At 45.1% G+C, this 25,985-nt stretch overlaps 1 protein-coding gene across 26 annotated transcripts in view; it reads left to right on the top strand.

Annotated features, from left to right (window-relative positions):
• The window catches only part of LOC123997434 (receptor-type tyrosine-protein phosphatase S-like), a 293,600-nt gene that overhangs the window by 172,178 nt on the left and 95,437 nt on the right, over positions 1–25,985 (top strand). For 16 of the 26 annotated variants that reach the window (XM_046301649.1, XM_046301651.1, XM_046301659.1 and 13 more), the window contains 4 exons: positions 9,231–9,419; positions 11,466–11,474; positions 16,161–16,178; positions 25,169–25,279. In XM_046301649.1, the coding sequence (XP_046157605.1) occupies positions 9,231–9,419; positions 11,466–11,474; positions 16,161–16,178; positions 25,169–25,279 (327 nt within the window). The remainder of the gene's footprint in view (positions 1–9,230; positions 9,420–11,465; positions 11,475–16,160; positions 16,179–25,168; positions 25,280–25,985) is intronic. The other 10 variants (XM_046301657.1, XM_046301658.1, XM_046301671.1 and 7 more) reach the window with 1 other exon arrangement.

Raw genomic sequence — 25,985 nt, forward strand, 5'->3', positions numbered from 1 at the left:
TCATGGTGGTTTCGGCTCCGGCTGCAGAATGGGCTTAGAGAGGGCTCTCTGAAAAGGCCTCTCTCTTTCAGGTGAATGAAGTCTTCTCATGCAGCCTCGCTGGCCGTGGGCCTCCAAGCTTGCATTGTTGTACGGAGAACCAACAGTCATTGTTTGGAATTCCTTTGGTGCATTTCACACTGTTTAAAGCATTCGTTATTGACTGGGGGGTGTCAACAATTGAACTGAAATTCTACCCCTTGAAACACAGATATAGGTAATAAGGCCAATATTGCAGTAAATAGTTCTGTGTCTTTGGCCTACTAATCGAAAGGAAGTTGTTTAATTGGCGAACCTGCAGGTGTGTCATGCAAGTGAAAGCCCATGCCGTGAGGTGCCCCCTGCCGAATGCAACTTGACTGGTCGACGTCGTGTCTCTCAGAGGACAGGCATTTCTTCTAATGGCCCGGCCTCATCTCCTGTCTCCCCTGGAGTTCCCCTGTCTAACCCTGGGCCACCCGGGAATCCGGGTGAGCTGGCACGCTGGGCGATGCTTCACTAGTTAACTGGCTGAAACAGAGTAGAGCTTTTTTTTTCCTCTCTCAAATTTGGTACTGCCACCTCGCAGGCAAGAGATGGGTCGGAGCTGTCCCGGGCAATTACTTCTCTCTTGTCTTTTGCTGAGGTAGGGAAAGGCGGCGGCCTACGTTAGTTAGCCTGTGTTGGACTCAGCTGTGAAGTGCGGAAGCTGCTGAACATAGCCTCTGGCCCTGAGAGCCTTTGACATAAAGGCTTTTGGCTGTCAGTGCTGGTGGTCAGGCTGCAGTTCTGTATCTCAAAGTGCTGTATGGGGTTTAAAGTTCAGTTCAATTGATGTTGTTGGGAGGAAGAGGAAGTGCGATGAGAGTTCAAAGTAGGGAAATGTGAAGACCTTTGTCACTTCAGTCCACCCTGTTTTCCTGGATTCTCACTTCTCGGGCACCCAATAGCATTCACTGAAACAAGTCCACATTTAGGCTTCAGACGTGACAAATGTGTAGCCCCAGAGGCTATAGCTGTGGTTGTTATTGGACGTGGCTCTCGGGAAAGAAAACCTGCTACTGAGCTGCCGTTACAGTGGTTGGAACACACTTTGCTTGTGGCAAAGGCTACTTACAGTTTGGCCAGTTGTGATGATAGCTTTACAAGTGCGGCCTAATAAGGTTGTATTATGGGTTTACAGAGATCTGGACAGTGTCTGTGGAGCACTCACAGCACCGCTTCATACGCCAGAGGAAAGCTTTCTTCACAGTGAGGGGACTGTTGAATTGACGAGCACAAGAGCTGAAAAGCTGCTGAGGCCACAGTCCGTCAATCAGAATGGAAGTGTAAACCGCTCTCCTAAAACAGATACACTGTGGCACCCCCTCGGACCGCTATGTTTAAAAAGCTGACCCGACAAAAACGTGTTCTAACTACAATCTGGAGCGGCTCCAAACCTTTTTCTCTCCTCCATTTTGAGATTTGGATGTAAATTCCTCTCTTGGTCCCGCGGTAAGTGTGAAGAATACCAATAGGCGCCAGTCACCTCTCAGAGCATGCAGACTGTGAAAATGCAGTGAGAGGAGAGGAGAGGTTGAGCGCATGCTGCATAATACCCATTATCTACCTGAGATTGGAGTCCAAAGGGGAGCACGACGAAGAGGCCGTGATTAGTTTTCCTACGCTGCTTCCCTCCCCTCTCCCCTTGTGGCGGTCCATGCTGACACAGGCGCAGCCAAAAAACGTCGCTACCCAGGACCCCCTGAAAGACCTGGCTTCCCACTGTGCCCGCTTCTGCCATCTCCCTTACCGTTCCCCCACAAACAATCTTCAGCCTCACCAGCCGACCCTCTCTCGCCCTCTCTCTCTCTATCTCTCCACTCTTCCCCGGCCGCCGAAGACGTGGATGTCGATTAAGGGAGCCCCCCGCACTTCTCTGATTCAGAGGGGTAGGGTTAAATGCGGAAGACACATTTCAGTTGAAGGCATTCAGTTTGCAGATGGACCCTTCTCCCTAGCCTGCTTCAGTGGCCGTGTTGCTATGGTTACCACCCGTAAACAGTTGGAGCTAGTTAGTAAGTCTGAACAGCTGGGGCTGCAGAATAGTTAAATGTGGCTAAGGCTATGGTAACACTGAGGCTTTTCTCTCTGTCTTTCTCTCTCTCTCTCTCTCTCTCTCTCTCTCTCTCTCTCTCTCTCTCTCTCTCTCTCTCTCTCTCTCTCTCTCTCTCTCTCTCTCAATTTTCAATTACATTAAATTTGCTTTATTGGCATGACGTAACAATGTACATATTGCCAAAGCTTATTTTGGATATTTACAAAATAAAAATAAATTAAAATGAGAATCAAAATTGTCAACGGGACAACAGTAACAACAATAACCAAGGCTCAAAATAACCATACATTCAACAATAACAATAAGCATACAGTAGAGTACATGTGCAGGTTGACTGGTCTGTCAGACACTGTCCCTCAACTTATGGCAGGCAGTAATGTAGTGCGCTGCCAACCCACAGCTCTCTGCGTCCTCCCCCAACAGGACGGGTAGCCTATCCTCATCAGGGAGGTCTTTGAAACCTTGAATAAGGGTTTCAAATTTGGGAAAATGACACTCTCTAATTGTTTAATATTTTTGACATTTTGTCAGGAAATTCCGCTCCTTCTCAGGTTCTGCTGTTGTGCAGTGGTTGCGCAGCCTTTCCTCTAGCCAGGTTTTCCTGTGTCTACCCTTCTCAATGGCAAGGCTGTGCTCACTGAGCCTGTACTTTGTCAAGTTTTTTTCTAAGGTTTTGATTAGTAACCATGGTCAAATATTTAGCCACGGTGTAGTGTCGATTTAGGGCCAGATAGCACTGCATTGTGCTTTGTGCTTGTGTTTGTGTTTCTCAATAAGCAATATCGTTATTTTTTTTGACTGTGTTGTAATTTGGTTTATCCTGATTGATTGGATGTTCTGGTCCTGAGTAGAACAGGTTTGTGAACTCAGGACCAGCTTGGTGAGGGGACTCTTTTCTTTGCTCAGCTCTTGGCGTTGCAGGGCTTGGTAATGATATGAGAGGGGGTCACTGTATTTTAGATGTTTCCAAACATGAATTGCTCTTTTTGAGTTTTTATTATTTGTGGATATTGGCCTAATTCTGCACTGCATGCATCATTTGTAGTTTTCCTCTGGACATGTCGGAGAATCTTACAGAACTCTGCATGCAAAGTGTTTGTCCCATTTGATTAAATCTTGTTTTGCAAGTGGACCCCTCTCTCTCTCTCTCTCTCTCTCTCTCTCTCTCTCTCTCCCTCTTTCTCTCTCTCTCTCCTTCTCTCTCTCTCTCTCTCTCTCTCTGTGTGTCTCTGCAGCCCCAGCACTCATCCCTCCCTCTCCCTCTCTACCTCTCTCTCTCTCTGTCTCTCTGTGTGTGTCTCTGCAGCCCCAACACTCATCCCTCCCTCTCCCTCTCTACCCTCTCTCTCTCCACAGTCTCTCTGTGATATTAATGTACAGCCTTTTCTAAAGCCCCATTGCTGGCTGTGGCGAGGGGTAATCAGTTAACCTGATTATGCCACTGATGAAATTAAATCATTTCGGTAAGTGAAAATAATAATATGAGTAATAAGTGCGGGGGAGAGAGGTTCACTGATGACATTCGCTGCAGTCCCCTGGCTTACGCTGGGAAAGTGTTGTTTTTTCCCCCCAACCCCTTTCGGGATGGTAATAGATGGAGCTTTGATGCCTGCCTATCAGAAAGGGTGACATTGTTTGCTTCAATAGCTACTCTATCAAGTTGCATTTTACACCCTGTCCGCTCTGATTCATAAGACCAGGTCAGGAGAAGTGGAATGATTTGTGTGTAAATGATGGGTGTAAAAACTCCATCTCAAGATGACCATCTCGTGTGGGCCGTAGCTCGCAGAAGCCGAGAAGAGGGACGTGACAGCAGGCGCGAGTCCACAGATGTCGTGTCGTCATGCGGCTGCTAAGCTTTTACCTATCAGATTAAAGGCTTTGCACCTGTCTCTTGCGTAATAACATTCAAGAGCGCAGCACAATTAAAGACAATTACGGATAATGAGCGCCATCCCTGCTTTGCGCCGCCACTTTGCGGGTCCTCAGCCAGCTGCTGGATGGCGTAGATAACATATGTAATCCAACATTGCGATCGTCATAATGACACCATTTTCAGACGCACAGCCTCCGAGGATGGCCGGGGTCAGACTAAGCTGCCCAGATACCAATTCCTCTGCAAGAGCACCAACACGTAATTGCAAGGCACTGCCAATTTCAAGCATCAATGGGACACGTGTTTTCTAAAAGCGACAGTAAACAAAAGCCCTCTACAAATATGGGGGCGACAACTGGTTTGCATGCTGGGTAAAGTATGCTCTCAACGTCCCCCCTCTCCTGCGAAAGCCAATGTAACCGCTGAGTGATCGGAGATGTTTTTAGTCTAATGGATAAGGTTAGTTTGAAATCTCTCCAATTAAGGATACGTGTGGGGGTTAGTGCATTAGCCGTAGCCCTAAAACAAAAACAGGCATGGCAGGACTGCGGAGCTAACCCGGGCGGGGGTGTATTTGCTACCTGTGTAAAAAATCCAGTCGCCGCGTGGCCGACGAACGCATGATGATGAGCGATGAGCGTTCGGACACCCTTCTGGCGAATTAAACAATGGCTTTGTGCAACTGACCGGGTCGCAGCAGGGCTGATTTGATCTGTTCCGGAGAGTTGCCATTGCGGAGTGCACCAGTCATACACAAATATAATCGATGCCAGTCCTAGGACGCCCCCAGGGAAACTCTGGGTACAATCAACTCTCGTCATTGTCTGCTCTCCCTCTCTCTCTCTCTGTCTTTTCCTTTCCCTCTCTCAGGCTGGCTGACCCTGAACTAACATTCATTTTTTTTAAACAGTGATTTATTTATTCTTGCATGGCAGGTTCTATCGGCAGGGGAGATTGTATCCACCAACAATCCCGGGGAAGCTAATAGCTTCCGCATGGTATTTACCAAGGAGGGAGATTTTTCGGCTGCTGTCTCCGAAACTGGGAACAGCGGGTAATGATAGTGTAATTGCTCTGTGATTCCTCCACCCCGGTACTTTTTGTTGTCCGACTGCTCGTTCGCTCTGTTTACCCACCATCCGCCACTCCGAGCTCCTCTCGACATCTCTGCACTGATATCACCCGCCCAATTGAATTATACTCAAAACCAAATTACTCGTCGTATGTTCTCGTGGCTTCATTTACTACTAGATGTGGTTCGAAGAGTCGCTCTCCCACTTCCAGGCCGTTGAGGCGAACTCAATGGGTTGTAAAGCGTGGATGGATGCTCAACGTCAGACATCTCCGAGAGCCTCCTGGAGAAGTGGGACAGCATAGCCTGCCTCTTGTGGGGGAAAACACAGGTCTGTCCTGCCAGTATAACCGGAGGGGGTAGCGTAGTCCCACAACTCTTAACGCGTCTCACACATAGTACATTGATGTCACAGAGGGACTTGTAGAGAGCGAGAGAGTAAGGGAGACTCACACAGCTCTGTCCCATCTTCAAGTGTGGGATGAAATACAGGCTAGCTGCAGCGTTCAGCCCTCAGGGGAACCGCAGTACAAAGAGATCATACATCAGCATTCGTTAATAATCAATGGGGAGGATTCGGCATGGAGCCTAAAACAGCACAAATGCCTCTCATTCTTTTGAACCAAATACTGAAATATTTAGTCTTCTCTGCTGGTGTCAGTACCCATGCTTGGAAGTCTGTGAGGGGGCCTACTTTAGAGGCCTCTCGCTCATGCTTTCTCTCTCTGTCTGTTTCTCACTCATCTTCGCTCTCTTTCTCTCCAACCTCACTTTTTTTCTCTCATTCTCTCTCTTCCTCTCGGATAATCTCTCTCGTATTCACCTGGGATAGCTGCTTACCCCTGCTTGTACCACTCTTCTCCGTGACTCAAACTAACTAACTGGCCTTATTTCCTCAATCAAGCGGTCTCCAGGAGTTGACATGCCCGTCATGATGTCTGGCAGTTCATGTGAGGTCATTGTCCATACTCTGAAGATAAGAGATGACCTCTGCTGTAAGGTTGATCCTGTTTTTCCTTCACAGCTGGCTCAGTTGCCGGAGGCGTCTGATGCATATTACACTGCAGGGGCTAGTCCCTGGTTCTCAATTTTTTATTTTATTTTATTTCACCTTTATTTAACCAGGTAGGCTAGTTGAGAACAAGTTCTCATTTGCAACTGCGACCTGGCCAAGATAAAGCATAGCAGTGTGAGCAGACAACACAGAGTTACACATGGAGTAAACAATTAACAAGTCAATAACACAATAGGAAAAAAAGTGGAGTCTATATACATCAATACCCAACCGTGAGTCACGACTCAGCTCTTCTGAGAAGAGGTCAGGAATGAAGACGCTCCAGAGCCCATGTCCAGTAGACTAGCAACAATGGGAGATTCCCCATTCTAATAACACTTAGCATGAAATGCACTGCTACAGTGCCTTGCGAAAGTATTCGGCCCCCTTGAACTTTGCGACCTTTTGCCACATTTCAGGCTTCAAACATAAAGATATAAAACTGCATTTTTTTGTGAAGAATCAACAACAAGTGGGACACAATCATGAAGTGAAACGACATTTATTGGATATTTCAAACTTTTTTAACAAATCAAAAACTGAAAATTGGGCGTGCAAAATTATTCAGCTCCCTTAAGTGAATACTTTGTAGCGCCACCTTTTGCTGCGATTACAGCTGTAAGTCACTTGGGGTATGTCTCTATAAGTTTTGCACATCGAGAGACTGACATTTTTTCCCATTCCTCCTTGCAAAACAGCTCGTGCTCAGTGAGGTTGGATGGAGAGCATTTGTGAACAGCAGTTTTCAGTTCTTTCCACAGATTCTCGATTGGATTCAGGTCTGGACTTTGAATTCTAACACCTGGATATGTTTATTTTTGAACCATTCCATTGTAGATTTTGCTTTATGTTTTGGATCATTGTCTTGTTGGAAGACAAATCTCCATCCCAGTCTCAGGTCTTTTGCAGACTCCATCAGGTTTTCTTCCAGAATGGTCCTGTATTTGACTGTATTCTTCCCATCAATTTTAACCATCTTCCCTGTCCCTGCTGAAGAAAAGCAGGCCCAAACCATGATGCTGCCACCACCATGTTTGGCAGTGGGGATGGTGTGGTCAGGGTGATGAGTTGTGTTGCTTTTACGCCAAACATAACGTTTTGCATTGTTGCCAAAAAGTTACATTTTGGTTTCATCTGACCAGAGCACCTTCTTCCACATGTTTGGTGTGTCCCCCAGGTGGCTTGTGGCAAACTTTAAACAACACTTTTTATGGATATTTTTAAGAAATGGCTTTCTTCTTGACACTCTTCCATAAAGCCCAGATTTGTGCAATATACGACTGATTGTTGTCCTATGGACAGAGTCTCCCACCTCAGCTGTAGATCTCTGCAGTTCATCCAGAGTGATCATGGGCCTCTTGGCTGCATCTCTGATCAGTCTTCTCCTTGTATGAGCTGAAAGTTTAGAGGGACGGCCAGGTCTTGGTAGATTTGCAGTGGTCTGATACTCCTTCCATTTCAATATTATCGCTTGCACAGTGCTCCTTGGGATGTTTAAAGCTTGGGAAATCTTTTTGTATCCAAATCTGGCTTTAAACTTCTTCACAGTATCTCGGACCTGCCTGGTGTGTTCCTTGTTCTTCATGATGCTCTCTGCGCTTTTAACGGACCTCTGAGACTATCACAGTGCAGGTGCATTTATACGGAGACTTGATTACACACAGGTGGATTGTATTTATCATCATTAGTCATTTAGGTCAACATTGGATCATTCAGAGATCCTCACTGAACTTCTGGAGAGTTTGCTGCACTGAAAGTAAAGGGGCTGAATAATTTTGCACGCCCAATTTTTCAGTTTTTGATTTGTTAAAAAAGTTTGAAATATCCAATAAATGTCGCTCCACTTCATGATTGTGTCCCACTTGTTGTTGATTCTTCACAAAAAAATGCAGTTTTATATCTTTATGTTTGAAGCCTGAAATGTGGCAAAAGGTCGGAAAAGTTCAAGGGGGCCAAATACTTTCGCAAGGCACTGTAGTTGTGAACCTCTTAACTAGCCCCTCGTTGCTTGATAGCGCTAAATTGGTTCAGCATGCATGATCAAGTACTACAGTAATTGCCAAATTGCCACAGTGTAAAACAACTGAATGGCTAATTAGCCTTCTAGTGCTGTATGTGTTCCCTCCCTGTTCGAAAGTGCGCTTTGACTAGCATTACTAGTGTTTGTTTATGGAAAGACCAGTGGTGATAGACAAGGCACTTCTCTAATCGTAGCCGTGAGTGTTGTTGTGTCTTGGAGTGTGGTTGGGGTGGGCTTGGTGGTACACAACGGGCACAAGCTGTTGTTTATCTTTGTTTGAATACTCACTCACAGGTACTTGAAATTCAGGCTGGGTATTCTGTATTCTAATTGGTCAGCTGTGTTTGTGTGGGTTGCCTCGCCTCCGCAGATTGGCTCAGCCCAATATACCCATTTAGAATGAGGAAGTAGGAGGCTGTTTCTGGGATTACAAAACATTTGCCGGTCAGGTTTGCTTTTTCCCTCCTCGGGAGTCGGGTTCCAGTGTCTCCCGTCCCCCGGTGAGTAAGGCCGGGACTTCTTGGGCCTCAGAGGAGTGTCGTTTTGTGGGTTTATCAATTATGATCCCAATATGCTCTATTGGTTTATCGGAGTCTCTGCGCCGAGCGTAATCCCAAACTCTAGAGGTGTAGCTGTCTGCCGTTGTTCATATTAGGATATTCGGTGACTGAATGGCCACTGTCCTTTAGGCCTGTGATAAAGCATATTAGAGGATACAGTTAGGGTGCTGATCTGTCATCGGGTTATACAATCATGATATTTAAGGAAGTATTTTATTTTTTATTTTTTATATCCTTCGTGCTATTTTCTTCCCTATGTGTAAGTAGAGGTATGTGGATAAAGCTGTGTTGGAATGAGTACAGTGATCACTCTGGTGACTCTCACGGAACACAGCCTCCATTTGAATTAGTCACATTAAAGCAGGACATGTATTGCTTTAACCAACTACCTAAGAGTGTTGATGAACGATAGCCATTTAGGTACTCTTGCTTAGACTCACTGTGGAGTCGTGCTACTGCAGTAGCGATGTAGCTAGTCAATTAATTTCACCGGTATACATAACCATGTCTCTTTCCTTTGTCCCCTCTACAGAGGACTTGCTCCCGACAGGATTCCCCAACATAGACATGGGTCCCCAGCTCAAAGTGGTGGAGCGCACACGGACGGCCACCATGCTTTGTGCTGCCAGCGGCAACCCTGATCCAGAAATCACCTGGTTCAAGGACTTCCTGCCCATAGACCCCAACGCAAGTAATGGGCGAATCAAACAGCTGCGCTCAGGTAAGGAAGTGATGCACTTTTTGCTTGACTTTCTGTGTCCTGTTGCTTAGCTACACCTTCAGCTGCCCCGATTGATTTTGAAGGATTTTGAAATGGTACAAAAAAAGTGAGCGCACACGATTCAGTTTGTGAGCACTATAGCTTAGCCCTGAAATGTTATGATTGATACGCGATCACTGGCAGGATGATTTTGGGCTTGATACTGTTCAATACCTCTGATCGAGGGCAGGACTCACTCAAAAAGGATTCACTAGGACTCAGAAATGTGTCACAGAGAGAGAAAGAGAGGCTTGGTCTAGATGTTACCCCCACAATACTGTAAGAGGTGCCGCCGTTGATTCAACTTTATTGAGAGACCCAGTAAATAAAAAGTATAATTATATACCTAATTAAATGACAGCCCAAGAGAGGCCCCAGGCAACAGGGGTTAGATATTGTGGGTCGATGATTTGTCACCATCAGAAAAATCCAACGCATCCCATTTGATTTGCAGCAGCTAATGTAAAAGGGTGAACAACACTAAATAAAGAGTCTGTTGCAATCGAGTTCTTGCCCTATTTATGATCCCTGCGAACTACGCACAAAAACACTTGATTTGTATCCACATTTAAGGCTGGCTAGATATGACCGAAATAGAAAATTGCAGTTTTTATGGACCTTTGACTCTTGGAAATGTAGCAAACAACAAATGGCTGTTTTCTATGACCTTTGGCCCGCCAGAAGTTGTAGCTGAAAATATACACTTCAATTTCACCACAAGAAATCCCATGGTGTCAAAAGAAAGTGTTAGCTCACTTAGATGATGTTGTACAACTTTCCGAGTGCTCCGTGTCCTGGTGTTAGTGGACAGGGTTTACCCTGTGGGGGTATCAGGAGCTCTCAGAGTGCTTTGGAGTGCCGAGGTTGTGTGCAAAATGCTCTTGACTTCCCTATCTGAGGACAGCAATCCACTGTAGGGGATTCCTAGGAAGCAAGTTTTTTTTCCCTTAATTTATGTTAATGTTTAGGGTCATTTTAGCACACAGTCAGAGCTCTCCCTGGGCTCTAACCTTAGGAGGCATTCATTTTTCGATTGTACGGACAACCATGCATACTGAAACATGATTAGGCTTGACATCCTGAGATGTTTGTGTGTTTGCACCTTTTTGCTCATAGTGAGGCTCAAAGAGTTTCAGAGAAAGGTGGGTGCGGTGGGTTGGTACAGTATTTTCGTCTCGTGAGCTGTCTGATATTGTACACCTCTACCCCATGTTTGCGTCTCTCACTTGTCTCTGTTTCACAATGTCTTTACTTTTCTCTGCACGTCTGCTTTTTGCACCCAGAGCGGATCGCCTCGCTGTATCTCTGTGTGTGTTGTGTCTTGTCTGTCTGTTGAAACGATGACGTGTCACTCTGAACACACATCATGCAGACTTCAACAACCTCCATTTGACCTTCAGCTGACCCACAACAGTTCTCACAACTAAACAATAACAATAACAATAACAAAACGGGACAGCAACATAACTAATTCAACCATATAACTAATTCTCTAACCTGAAGTTGAACTCTATTCGATAATTAAAGTGTCTAAAATGTCCAAATGTACTTCCAATTTTATAAATACATACAAATACATTGGTTAATATTCTGTCCCTGATATGCATCACAGATGTTTTACCTCCTGGCATTTTACAATGAATAAGGCATTTGGCAAATTACATTTTGTCAAGTAACAGTAATAAAGCCAGAAGAATGAAATAAAGTGTAATTAAATATAATTTTAACATTTTAAATGTTAAGTTCGGCAGTTTTACACACAAGTAAAGAAGTGCTACATTTACTCAATGATAACATCTTCACTACCTGAATGCCTGTGTGAATATGACATTTTGTGTGAAAAATGTTGTGTAATATTTGCCTTCTCGGGTAATAAAAAACCCACCTAAACAGTGTCATTCCAGAACTCTATCTGGTACTACTCCCGGAGTAAAACCAAACCGTAAAATAAATTGTTCTGTTTTTCCTTCTATCTGTTTGTTTTTCTGTTCCCCTTATAATTTCCAGAAGCCTTTGGTAAGTGTCTGTCCACAAACCCCCCCCCCCCCCCCCCCCCCCCCCACTGTCCCCGAAGCAGATGGCATTTTAACTACTTTTAAAATGCATGCCCCATGTCCTCTCCCCCACCTTCTTCCTCCCCATCTTCTTCCCTCTGTCCTTTTCCTACCCTCCCTTCTTTTTTTACATTTAAAAAAAAACATTTTCTCTATTCCCTCCCACTAATGTGAACCGTCTTTGGCTCCCAGATTTGAGTAGAAAGGTGAAACAAGGATAGGAACCTGGGTGGGGTGTGTGTTTGTGTGTCGCACACACTTCTCACCCTCTACTTAAAAACAGTACTATGTTGGCCAAGCTACTCTCACCTCCTCTGTCATATGGTTCTATGTAGGCAGTTTCAAATGCTCTGGCGTAGAAGTTTGACTCGATTATTGAGGTGTAGGACAATGAGATGAGTGTACGAGTATAAAAATATTAAGATGACCTAAAAATCTTAATATTACATTTGTCCCACCAACACACACACACGCACACACACACACACATACACACACACACACACACACACATGAGAAAGCACACAGTCGAGGGCTTCAGTGAACCTGTCTAAAAAGGCTTGGAAAGTGTAGTGGTGACGGGGTGAATTGGAGTTATTTCCAGGTTTTGGGGGCGTTGCAGGAGCGTTGTGTGGCGGAACCTTCCAGCCCCCATGCTGTGGCCAGCTCGACCTTCCCTTTTGTGCCAAATATTTTCTCAAGAAATACTGTTGCTGCTGCCCAGTACTCCCCCACTGTCTTTTAAAGCTTCGTAGCCCTTTTTTTGGTTTGGTTATTTACCACATTTCTACACTACTGATTTTATCAGAGGCCTGCGTTTTATATTACTCTATTATATTTTGGGGCAAATTAAAGGGCGTTTCAAATTCATGCCTAGTTGTCTGGCATAAAGGCCTGTTCTAGCGATGATAGTTTTGGGGCCCGACTCTGTTGAAGATGGCTTGCTGTTGCTACTGCAGACCCCAGTCCACCAGCAAGCTGAATTTATGCTGATGAGCAAAGGCCTGCGCACCCAAACCCCCTCAACTGCGATCATTTCCAGTCAAGCAGCTGAACTCTCATCTTTAATTCCCCTTTTCAAAAGGAACGGAGCAGACGCTTCAAACGCTCAAGGTAGAAGAAATACTTAAATATTGTTTCTCTCTTGAGGTGTGGGAGATGCGTTTCGGATTCCATCTTTGTTCAGTGAAGTTCGGAGGTTGGTGCTTTTTTTCTCCGCCGAGTACGCCATGCCTCTCTCCGTTTGTTTAAAGCCGAGGCATTCATTAACTTTTCGTTTTGGTGCCAGGCATCTCTTCGTCAGTGATATATGGGAACGTATCCAGGTGTGTGTACAGCACTCCTGACACTGCCGACAGTGCCCTTGGAGACATGCATTTTTAAAAGCCGAGGAAGAAAGCTAGAAAAGTTCCCATGATGGTTAAACTTCCTGAATAGGGGCTGTCTTTTTTTGCCTTTGCGTGATCTGGTTGCTGGTTGGCTGTTGCTGTAGCCACTTGATTTAGCTGCAGGCAGACTTGACCCAGGGGCAATTCTGAGATTGATGGGTCCCCCAATGTGGATTGGGGGGTTGGGGGTGGGGGGTACTGAGCGTTCAGCAGCTTACTCTTACCCCCATCCCTCACAAACACACACTACCATCCTAGTATCACATGCCACTGTGTTTACCATGTACAAAGATGGCGATTTTATAGCCAGATAAAAAAACATGAGCTGCATTTGGACGCAGCTCGTGTAGTGGTGAGCCTCTGGAGACAGTGCTGACTGCTGTGCTGGCAGAGCTGTGATATTTGCATGCAGAATCCCCGAGGTGAGTTCCTCTGGAGGTGTGAAGGAGGCCTGACATTTCTCTCCCGTCCCCATGGCTCCTGACCCCAGGCCCTCGCTGGCCTTGTCAGGCCGGGCAGATTAGCGAGAGAGAAGCGAGGGAGGGACCGAGGGAGCGAGAGTAACGTGGGATGCGTACATATTCTTAAAGAATGAGGTCTCTATTCAGACTCTTTGAAGCAATGGTTTGCCATATGACAGGTTTGGCCCTAAGATACTGGACGGTTCGGCGCTACAAGCCTGCTGTGGGCTTTTTTCTACACACACACACACACACAAACACACACACTCACATACAAATTCTGAAATACTAATGTGCATACACACATAGATACGAATGGTGGGCAAGCACAGATGCACTAAACATCACAGAACATCATCCAGGGCAGGGATAGAACAGTAGGAGCTGGCATGATTCAGTCAGACAGATGTACAGATGTGGTGGCGACCAGGTGTTGTAACATCCAGGGTGCCAGGAGCCTAGAGGGGTCTCCATGGACACGAAAAGGTCATCCAGACATCCGGGGGGGGTCAAACCCTGGCACTTGGCCAACCAGCCCACTTTTTTCACACCTTTTTCCACTCCACCTAGCCACATCCACAACAATCCTTTTTTTTTGCTCCACGTGTATCATTTTACACACACGGTTGGAGGCGTTATGCAGAGTCAATGATGCCACTGCTGGCGATTGCACAGAAGGTCATTGGCCGTTAAGGTACATTTAAGTCACTCTCACCTTAAGCCGATCTAGCCACAGTTCACCGGAGCTTAAAATCAGAGTTTATGACTTGCGTGTATTTACTGTAATAATACAGGTGGATCTGGATTGGTGCCACGCACACAGACTGATTTTCATCATCCTTAGAGGTCAAGCTCAACCAGAGCCCTTCAGTGTTTTTAATTTACATATGCGTTGGCATTGTAAATGCATAGTTAGTCTCTTGAGCACTGACATTTTAGATTTTTCCTAATTTTCAGAGATTAACAAGTCATTCCTTCATTTAGGCTCTGAGAGAAGGATACATCCTATAGTTAGTATTTTTTTATTTCCCTGTTTCCTTTCTGCTCCCTTTTCTTTACTTTCAGATATATTTTGTGAAAATGATCATTACATTGTAGGTTTTGATGTTTCTTTCAGACCAAATCGCTTTAAATCTTCCTATCCCCTCTTTTTTTGACTCAGGATCCACAGTTGACAATCCTTGCTTTACAAACATACTTTATTAACCTTAACCTAACCTAACCAAACCTAACCTTAACCAACCTAACCCTCACCTAACCAAACCTGAACACGTAACGTCTTACTCCTAACTAAAGTTCTGACTTCACTGGAGAACAAATAAATCCACAAGCTTCCTGCTACCCTTAAACTCTAACTCTAACAACTTAACATACCCAAACCCTGTATCCCTTGTCTGTGTTGTTGGATATCTCTTATATGAGCATTTTAAAAGGATTAAATGTTTTGCCAGAACCTGCAAATGATATATTTCTGGGACTGGAACATCCACGGAGAATCGAAAACCATGCAAAACATCCAAGCTCAACACTCAAACCTCCCCACTGCTGGAAGAACAAAGGAGCACTCTGTACCCAGAGCAGGAACAGTAGCCCTGAAACAGAAGCCGTTATAAATCATGTCTGTGGTTCCAACATTGCGGTGGCTTCCTTACTGCATAGTCTCGCCTCACACTTAGCTTCTCTGTAGTGACCAGCTCTGAAAGACAGAGGATAGTTTTTGTGTCTGTGATTCTAGCTCCCTGTAGTCACACTGGCACACAGGCCATGGCTGTAGTGTCAGCCACAACAGGCTGCATTAACCTTTGACCCCTGTGCGGTGTGCCGCAGGCCTGGGCGCTAAATAGGGCACCTCCGCTGGGCTGGCGCCGCCCTGGTGGCACTCTCAGGGGGTAGCCCAGGGCAGAACACTGTCAGTCTGCTGTTTTGACTCATACAGAGAGGGAGGGAGATAGAAATACGGGAGAAAGAGGGAGCAAGAGTGGCACGAAAAAGAGGGGAAGAGCATTGAAGAGAAAGGGAAAGCAAAAGTGCGAGAGGAAAAAGAGCAAGGAAAAAAAGAGATTGCACAAGTAAAAATTGGACAACGGCAGGGACTAAAAAGAATAGTAAGAGAGTAAAGGAAGAAAGACTGGTGTTAGGTTGGCTCTCTTTTCCCACTCACGTCTCTGTTCCAGGGGGACCTACAGTACGTTAGGTAGCAGCTCAGAACCCCAGGAGAGCCACGCTACCCTCCCAATTTGGTGCCAAACCCAATGCTCATTACAGTTCCTATCCTCTGCCCAGCCTCTCTTCTACAGAGTGTGGGTAGTCTGGTAGGAGTAACAGAGCTGTCAACTGTTTGGCTTCCCACCCCAAGGTCATTTAGCTGGGAAAAGGCTTTACGTGATCTTAGCAGGCATGTCGACTTAAGGCCAATCCTATTTCGACTTGCCTTATCAGTGGGAATAGTGGCAATGATAAAACACACACGCCAAGACCCCAAGCTTCTCTCTGAACCCAGGCACTGCATTGTGTTGCCCCCTTAATATGGCTGAGGAGAAGAGAGGGAGAGGAGGAGATAAGGGACGAGAGTGTGCCCGCCATACTAACTCCCTGTTCCTTTGTGAGACCAGCAGTGGGAGGTCTTTCCAGTCCCAATGAATTTGAAATTTCGCTTGTCAAGATACTCTTAAACACAAAGATAATTACGGCCAATTAGCAAGGAACTGGTCGATTCACCAAACAAATAACTCCTGGCTCCTAATAATGTTAATCTTGAACTAAACTGTTGTCTTCTTCGTTTTGTATCTCTTCTTCCAGAGGGTACCCCCATCCGAGGTAAGACTTTAACTAACAACAAAACTGAACCTTAACCTCTAATCTAACCAGACTTAACCACCCCTATTCAAATGAAGTGACTAAACTGAGTGAGCTCCTTCTCCAAAGAAATCAAGCCTTTTTATATGTCCAGCTAACATTCATATTTTGTCCTTTGTGTCTTTGTCTATGTGTGTGTGTGTCTGTGTTTTCCCTTGTTGTGTTTCATTCCATCCTTAGCGTATTTAATGTGTGTCTGTGTGTGTTCTGTGTTTGCTAACCACTTCAATGTGAGTACTACCGATGCAATTTCAATCTGGTGTTGGAGTTGGGGGGTTATTAGGGGTGGTTTGTTTGCTTTTGCCTCTGACATTTCAAACATTTGGAGATGGCAGGGTGGGTTTTTGGGAAGTATTTGTTGATCTTACCAGGCTAATGAATGCTGGGTAAACTGTACCCCCACCCCTCAGCCCTGATATCCTCTCCCGTTGCAGTGGCGGCCCGGGCGATGACCACATTACGTATGTTAATGTTCCGCCCCGCTGCCGCCTCCTTATGAGTCCTGGCAGGAGACGCTCCCGGAATGTCGGAGTAACTCGCATAAATTACGCTTGATTTCCATCCCCTGCTGCAGTGCGGCGCGGCGCGGCTTAGGAACATGAAGTGGAGTACGGGAATAGGCACTGGGCATTTCTAAAATGGCTGTGGCCACTGCATTAAACAGCATACGAGATGCATTGTCCAAACCAAATGATAGGCTATAAGGGAGAGGATGTGACGGTTGAATGGAACACAGGACGTGGGAAATTATTGCTACCGTGGCTGCGGTGACTGATATGGAAGGTCAAAGTCCACATTGGATTATTCCTATACCCTCTGCCATTCTTGATCATCCAGCTGGGCCACACTTGACGCACTGCCTCCCAAAGGTTGATCTTTGTACTCTATTGTTTTAAAGTGATCTTAACTGTGTTTGAAATAAAATGGCTTCCTTTACAGGGGTAAGCAGGTAGGTAAACATCTCATTTCTCTGTCAGTATTTCACCTCGTATTTTGGGGGATTGGGCCAATAGTGGCAGGCAGAGATGGGTGTTATTATGATCAACAAGTTCATCTTTTTGTTTGAGGAGTGATACTAGTATTCATCAGTTAATTATGTTTAACTGATTATGTGTTATTATGATCAACAAGTTCACCTTTTTGTTTGAGGAGTGATACTAGTATTCATCAGTTAAAGATCTTTACCTATCTTTTTATTACCATACATGAGCGAGCCCATAGATAATAAACTAAATCCAACAACACCCCGCTCCCCAGTACATGAAGGAGAAATCCTTGAACCAGCAAGCAGAGCCTTGCCTGTAAACCAGCGAACAACCATATTCATAATGTCTGGCATAAAAAGGCGTGGGGAACAAAAGCGAGCGTGAATTATGAACTTTTCCTTTGCATAATGAGATGAACGATCCACAACGGTCAGTTCCCTCACCATCGGAGCTCTACTGGAAGCTCCACTGCAGCCAGTCCCAGAGACCTGAACTGGTTTGGCGATGGCAGAGGGATAGAGGGAGCTATCCCAGATGATTTATAGGGACACGGCTGGTTTGTGGATGCATCAAAGCAAAAGGGATGGTGGGAACTAGGCAGAACCAAAGGGAGTGGCAAGGGTGGGAAGGGGGATTGACTGTACCACCTGTTTTGAGATGTATGAAGTTGGGATCTCTGGATGCTAGCTCCACAGACACCAGTGTCCCTGTAAGCCACAACAGACGCTGTGATACATAGCGGCCACTTGTTTCTTGTTATTTACCCCTGTGTGCGCCCTGAAACTGTGACCAAACTACTGTTAGCACTATTGTCATGCAAGAGTGCCATAGCTGGCCTGAAGAAAAGCAGTGGACTCCCTACCTGCAGTTCATTACAAGTGTGATGAGAGCGTTACAAAACGCCAGATGGATGGTGAAAAAAATGGAGTTATGTCTCGGGGTCCTCACATCTAATGACCTTGAGGTGGCGATTGAGCGTGGTCCCAGTGACAGTGAGAGAGGGGGGACAACAGATTTGGACAGAGCTGTCACCTTTCCCTGCTCCTGTTTTCTCAAACAGACTGCTCTGTCTCTCTCTCTCTCTCCAGCACCCTTTGATTTAGGAAAGCACCGTTGTCACTGTCCTTAAACACAGTTGGGAACCAGTTTTTTTCCCAATAGTGTGAATTGGTTGTTGTGTTCAAAGGTGTGGCTTTAAACAAATGCAGAGAGGATTATGCGAGAAAAGCAGATGAGAGAGAAGGGAGTTGAAAAGAGAAAAAAGAAGAGGTGGAGAGTCAGAAGGGAGATGAGAAGAATTGAAGAAGAAAAAAAGGAGAACGCATGCAAGGAGAGATGAAAAATACAGATTCTCTCTCCTGCGCCACCCTCAGGCCTGGACAAGTTCTGCAGTGGCTGATAAACCACAGCCAGCCATCTTGTTGATCTCCTAAACAAATCAATCAGGGCCTGCCAGCTCGCACTAATTGAATTACACAAATGGGACTGGGTGGGTACACATGGCCAAGCCTGCGCACGGAGGCAATGGGGTGGGCAGCCTGTGGCCGCGGGCACTTTCTGGAATTAATCATCTGTCTGTGCCAGACCCCTCCCCTACCTTACCCTCCCTCTCTTTCTCTTCCCCCCATCTCTCTCTCCTTCGTCATCGCCACCCACTCCTAATAGCCTGGCGTGTATTTGTGTGGCGCACGCCTTGGCAGGCCTCTAATCACACCTGCCTTCCTCGACACTGCATCAGATCAGCCTACATCTGCTGTTAACCAGGGGAGCTAGAGCTGTCATGGCTGCCTAAGACCCCCATTGACAACATCTTCTCTGGTAATGATGATATGGTGGGGGTGAGGTGGTTGTCTGTTGGGAGTTGAGATAGAGCTGTCTTGAAAGGGACGTCCTTGTGGATGAGCCTGGCTATTTGGGGTTATTTGGGAATAGGAGCCTCCCTCTTTTCTCTCTAGCCCCAAGGGCGATGTAGTAGTATCGATATCACCATAGTTGTGGATATCTCATTGCCTCTAGTTTTGATTAGCTGCCTCGTTGAGAACTAGCTAGCTCAATGATAACTAGTCCAGCTGTGATGGACTATTCACTATTCACTGACTAATCAGCCATAAACATGGCCCATTAGATGTGTGGTATGGCAAGCATGTCCTTTTCCCTAACGAGATAAAATAAAATAGAAGCCTTTATTGTTGTCGTTATTGTTGTGCTTGTGATAAGACTTCACAGCTGGAGAGGGGTCGTGGCGTGCCGAATGTCCTGCGGAGAGAGAACTTTATTGACGTGTTTCGAGGGCCATTGTGCTAGTGTTGCTGTAAATTGCTGTTTATCTTAAAGACATACGGCGGGTTTCTATCTGTAAGCCCCCATTGTGTGGCCGTGTGGAGCTTTGTGCACATGGCCACTTGCTGGCGCAAGATAATTCTTTCGGCGTTATTTTCGTGCTGTTTTTTTTTAAAGACACAAACAAAATGACAAGCAACGTCAATGGCCGTGCACGTTCTGGAAAGCTACAGGCTGTCTGGGTGCTGCCAGGGAACTAGGAGTGGAATTATGCAAAATACATGGAAAATAAATAGTCATACAAAAAATTGAAAGACAAGGGGAAAGGAGAGAGGGGGTGAGTTGGTGGAGAGGATTCCGAGGAGGCGGTGGGGTGGTTTCAAGAGAAGGAACATCAAAGACATTCTGTTTTGGATTCCAGCATGTTAAAAGAGCTTTAGGGCCTGTTGTCTTTAAAGACGGTACCCTCAGTTGGCCAGGGACTGCTTGGTCAAAAATACAGAATTAGCTATGTATTAGATGAATGGGGGAGGCATAGAGAGAGAGAGAGAGAGAGAGAGAGAGAGAGAGAGAGAGAGAGAGAGAGAGAGAGAGAGAGAGAGAGAGAGAGAGAGAGAGAGAGAGAGAGAGAGAGAGAGAGAGAGAGAGAGAGAGAGAGAGAGAGAGAGAGAGAGAGAGAGTTTTGAGCACAGTGAATTAATTAATGCAAATGAGTTTGAACAGAAATTATAGCCATTGTATACAAGAATTACGTTCTATGACACAGGCAGACACAATTCGAGCAGACATACACAACAGAAAGGGATACTAAATAAAGGATATGAAATCTGTAGCACCAATGCTACCGGAAACCATTAATTACATTGCCAGCTCTGTTCCAGGAAGCGATTTGACGATAAAGAGACTGACAGATCGAGGGAGAAAGCGACTTGAAATAGAATAAAATGGTGTTTTTTTTTGCCTGCTCTTCCCAGCTTAAGAACTCTCTGTACTCCTGAGATGTGCTTTGAAAGAATGGCTGCAATTATGTAATGAACTCAGTGGGTACCCTAGAACCAGCTGATGGCTCTTAGAAAGGAGTTACCTAAAAGAGCGACGCACAGATAACACACAAACACTCACTCAAAGTCGCTCCTTGATTGAAAAGCTGAATCCACAGGAGCCTCTCGTTGGTTTTAATTAGTGTATAATTCATTTGGCTCGGCTGTTTATGTAGTCATCTTGAGATTCTCTCACTTTGAATCAGTGCGGTTTTACACAAACAATCAATAATCAGGTTTCCATCCAACTTTTTATGCAAGTAAACTACATGTTGGATAAAACACGACAGAACTGATGGAAAGTGCAAATCTGTCTGTAAACTTTCCAAATGTCCTCAAAATCAAATATGCTACACAAGGTGGGATCTTTTTGTGTCTGTAAAGTTAATTATGGGAGAAATGGCATCATAAGCGCTTTCATGCATAAATGTTTATATACATTTCGAGTTATGCGATGACATGTTTTGTAATCCTCCCACTATGACTCCCATAATAATTTCTTCATGTAGCCCAGGGATCATCAACTAGATTCGGCCCACGGGCCTCCATTTGGGGAACCCTGATGTAGGCTATACATTTACATTTAAGTCATTTAGCAGACGCTCTTATCCAGAGCGACTTAATACCTGCACTGTATATGCGAGCTGTTAGCTAGAGCGCACTTGGCAATAACAGAGTGGGCACATTCGCTATATAACGCAACATTTTTGTTACAAAACCATCTTTAGAGTTGAAAATGCGATGGGAACCCATTCAACTTTTTTTTTGTTCGGTACATTTTTTTTGTTCGGTACATTTTTTTTGTTCGGTACATTTTTTTTGTTCGGTACATTGCAATTTAACTGCAGGAGTTATTTTTACGTGCACAAGTCAATTTGATGGAACACATCTCTGGTGCGAAAATGTGCATCTTGGTTTTATGTGATGGGAGAATTGTTTGCTTGAAAATCTGTCGCCAATTGGATGGAAACCTAGGCGCCCGACATGAGTGTAATTGATTGTTTGCGTCTGCTAGGAAAAGGCTCAGAATAAATGTTTCAGTTGGCATCTGTAAGTATTGGTTAGAAACTGCGTTTAGTTCTATTCGTTTTTGGTTCAGGAACTGCAATAAATATATAAACAGGTAAATAATAGCCCGTGTCATGGTGTTAAGGAAGCCCATGGCAAGAGGGGCCAACCGAAGATCTATGGTCACAGGAAGGGAGAGAACGGCTTGCTCTCTTCGTAAACACCCAGGCCTTTTTGTTTATTTATCCCCAGCACTTTATGGAGGCGTTAAAATGTCTGTCGCCGGGCCTTCAATCAGCTTAAAGATTTCAGAATTCAGCTCGGGCCAACAGGAATTTCTGGAACTGTCTCTGCCCAGAGTCAGACTTCACATGGTTCTTATTCGCTGGCCTCCCTGCCGTCCAACTGAGGAGGCCTCTCTGAACACGCTCCAGCCCACCTGCCGTGACTCTGGCACTCGCTGTGCCAACCGCACATCAAACAGATCCAAATCAGGTCCCCCACACACACAGCAAAAACACCACCTGCGTTCTTGCAGGTAGACGGTTTCAGTTTGCCGTCTGTGTTCACCATGCCAGATAGGACTCCCCATTGGGGACGGGATGATCTGAAAGAGAGAAAATAAGAGAGAAAAAAAAGAGAGAAAATAAGAGAATTCTAAATGGGTCGAGTTTCAGAGTCTGTCTCTCTATTTTGCACAGACTCTTCGCTAGAGATCATACTGTACATGGAAATTGAGGCAGGCAGTCAGAGTAAAGATAGTAACATAACACAGTGCATTTGGAAAGTATTCAGACCCCTTGACTTTTTCCACAACCTTATTCTAAAATTGATTCAATCGACATCAATCTACACACAATACCTCATAATGACAAAGCAAAAACAGTTTAGAATATTATACATTTTTTGAAAATTAAGATATGACATTAACATAAATATTCAGACCCTGTACTCAGTACTTTGTTAAAGCACCTTTGGCAGCGATTACAGTCTTGAGTCTTCTTGGGCATGACGCTACAATCTTGGCACACCTGTATTTGGGGGGTTTTCCCCATTCTTTCCTGCAGATCCTCTCAAGCTCTATCAGGTTGGATGGGGAGTGTCGCTGCACAGCTATTTTTCGGTCTCTCCAGAGATGTTAGATCGGGTTCAAGTCCAGGCTCTGGCTGGGTCATTCAAGCACATTCAGAGACTTGTCCCTAAGCCACTCCTGTGTTATCTTGTTTGTGTGCTTAGGGTCGTTGTCCTGTTGGAAGGTGAATATTTGCCTCAGTCTGAGGTCCTGAGCACTCTGGAGCAGGTTTTCATCAAGGACCTCTCTGTACTTTGCTCTGTTCATCTTTCCCTCGTTCCTGACTAGTCTCCCAGTACCTGCCACTGAAAAAGATCCCCACAGCATGATGCTGCCACCACCATGCTTCACCATAGGGATGGTGCCAGGTTTCCTTCAGATGTGACGCTTGGCATTCAGGCCAAAGAGTTCAATCTTGGTTTCATCAGATCAGATCTTGTTTCTCATGGTCTGAGAGTCCTTTAGGTGCCTTTTGGCTAACTCCAAAAGGGCTGTCATGTCCCTTTTACTGAGGAGTTGCTTCCGTCTGGCCACTCTACCATAAAGGCCTGATTGGTGGAGTGCTGCAGAGGTGGTTGGCCTTCTGGAAGGGTCTCTCACCGCCACAGGGGAACTCTAGATCTATGTCAGTGTGACCATCGGGTTTATGGTCACCTCCTTGACCAAGGCTCTTCTCTCCCGATTTCTCAATTTGGCCGGGCAGCTAGCTCTAGTAAGATGCTTAGTGGTTTCAAACTTCTTCCAATCTGTTCATGGGGACCTTCACTGCTGCAGACATTTTTTTGGTACCCTTCACCCAGATCTGTGCCTTTCTTAGACCTCATGGCTTATTTTTTGCTCTGACGTGCACTGTCAACTCTGGGACCTTATATAGACAGGCGTGTGCCTTTCTAAATCATGTCCAATCAATTGAATTTACCACAGGTGGACTCCAAGTTGTAGAAACATCTCAAGGATGATCAATGGATACAGGATGCACCTGAGCTCAAATTTGGGCCTCATATCAAAGGGCCTGAATAGTGATGTTAATAAGGTATTTCTGTTTTTTATGATATTAAAAACCTGATTTTGCTTTGTCATTATGGGGTATTGTGTGTAAATCGATGAGGGGGAAAAAGTATTCAATCCATTTTAGAATAAGGCTGTAATGTAACAAATGAGGAAAAGGTGAAGGGGTCTGAATACTTTCCGAATGCACTGTATATGGTTTGTTATAAACTGGGTGTTTCGAGCCCTGAATACTGATTGGCTGACATGGGTATGACAAAACATATATTTTTACTGCTCTAATTACTTTGGTAGCCAGTTTATAATAGCAATAAGGCACCTCGGGGGTTTGTGGTATATGGTCAATATACCACGACTAAGGGCTGTATCCGGGCACTCCGCGTTGCGTCGTGCTTAAGAACAGCCCTTGGCCGTGGTATATTGGCCATGTACCACGCATCCTCGGGCATTATTGCTTAATTATAGGGACCTATTTAGACCCCAGTGTTAGGGGGATCTTAACATGTTAGCTTTCTGCAGTGGTATATCTGAATTACTTATTTTTTGAAGTGGTAGTGTATCTGACAAAGGAGCACAGGCACAGTGGCATATTGACATGCCTTAGCTAAACGCTAACGAGCGACAGTGCTGTTTGTCAGGGAGGCAGGGGCGGCAATCTGTCAGCAGGCCGAGCCAGACCGAAGTCCTAATGATATCATCAGGAGCAGCCGTCATTGAGCGTTAACGAGGAATGATCTGACACCCATTGTTTCTCCTCCTGTCTTCGATCTACTTCATTCTCCACACTGTTTACTTTGTTAGCTAGTGCTGGTCTTACTCGTCTGTAGCCCATATTGAGACTTGCACATGGAGACTTGAACATGAACCTGGGGTTTGTTTGTCATCTCTACCTGGCAAGTTCTAAGGTTGAAGAAGGTGTCCCTGTAGCCACTGATGCGGACATACACAATTCATATCTCACTGTTAGCAATAATTCACTCTGTGGTGCTGCAGTGGGGATGGATATGCTGCACTAATTAGAGTGCTTCAGAGTTGCTCATTTTGGACATGAACTGATGAATCGTATGTCTGGAGATCTGCCCATGCCCCCCTCTTCCCCCACACACACACATACACACACACACTCCCTCAGTGAGTGCTATGTGAAGGGTGATCTGTCCATCCCCATTCAATCGCAACCTCTCAGCGTCTACGTCTTGTCTATCACGCCATTGGCACCACTGGCCCTCATGGGTGTTTGAGGAGAAAAACATGTACAAGGATCTTTTCCGTACACATTTAACAGCAAATTTAGTTTGACTTATTCAGTTCACCAATTTAATTATTTCATTTTTTTTGTGGGTTAGTGAGGCTAGTAGAAGGCAGTATGCATTAGTGTTAAGTAGAGAACCATTTTCAACCAAACGGGCTTGAGAAATTTACGAGGGATTACTTGCCATTAAGAAGGTTTCTGAATCTCCTGCCATGATGGATTTACTAATAATTTTCTCCTCCTCCCTCTTCTTCTCTCTCTCTCTTTCTCTCTCTTTGTCTTTGTCGGGTGTTTGTCTTTCCCAGGTGCCCTGCAGATTGAGAACAGCGAGGAGACGGACCAGGGGAAGTACGAGTGCGTGGCGTCTAACGTGGAAGGCGTGCGCTACTCATCCCCTGCTAACCTATATGTGCGAGGTAGGGTGCAACAAGGTGCCGGAGGCCAGAACACCTTCTACTACTTTGACGGAAATGGCTGCCAGAAGGCAGCTCAGTCTAAGTGCACTAGGAAGTCACATTTTAAGAAATCGTGACCAAGGGGGACAATACAATTTCTTAACTTTGAATGGGGCACTATTGTGTATCATACAGTATTTGCAAGGAAAAATCTGTTTTTTTTACATAATCCTTGTGGCATTGATACTAGTATTGTTCCTCATAAATGCTCATTTAACTTGCAGTGAAGAGTGTTGAACTGTATCCCACCATCTAATCCTCCCTGTTATAGTGCTCAATTCAAATTGGTGTCTTTTAATCTTGATATGCTCCCTTTCTGAAAGCCACAAATACCCTAAAGAGGCAGATATACAAAATGTAGGCTTTTATGATGACAACGTATGTGGTCAGTAATTATTCAAGTAAGTGGGCGATAGTTGTAATAGGCTTTTAAATCTGTTTACTGTAAAACGCCCATGTCATTCTCTAAGTTAATGGTCTTAAAGTGAGTGTCCAAGGAATGTTTCTGAATCGATTTTAAGTCACAGGAATATGACGGTAAGTCTGATTTTGATTGGGTGGCAAAGCCTACTGCAAACCAATCAACATTTTTAACCCCATTCTTCCTTTCAGATTGGGAAAAAAGATTTGAACTGCTGTACAATAAACTAAGGCAATGCCTACAGCA

Source organism: Oncorhynchus gorbuscha, linkage group LG15, assembly GCF_021184085.1.
Source record: "Oncorhynchus gorbuscha isolate QuinsamMale2020 ecotype Even-year linkage group LG15, OgorEven_v1.0, whole genome shotgun sequence".
In the NCBI taxonomy this organism is placed as follows: domain Eukaryota; kingdom Metazoa; phylum Chordata; class Actinopteri; order Salmoniformes; family Salmonidae; genus Oncorhynchus; species Oncorhynchus gorbuscha.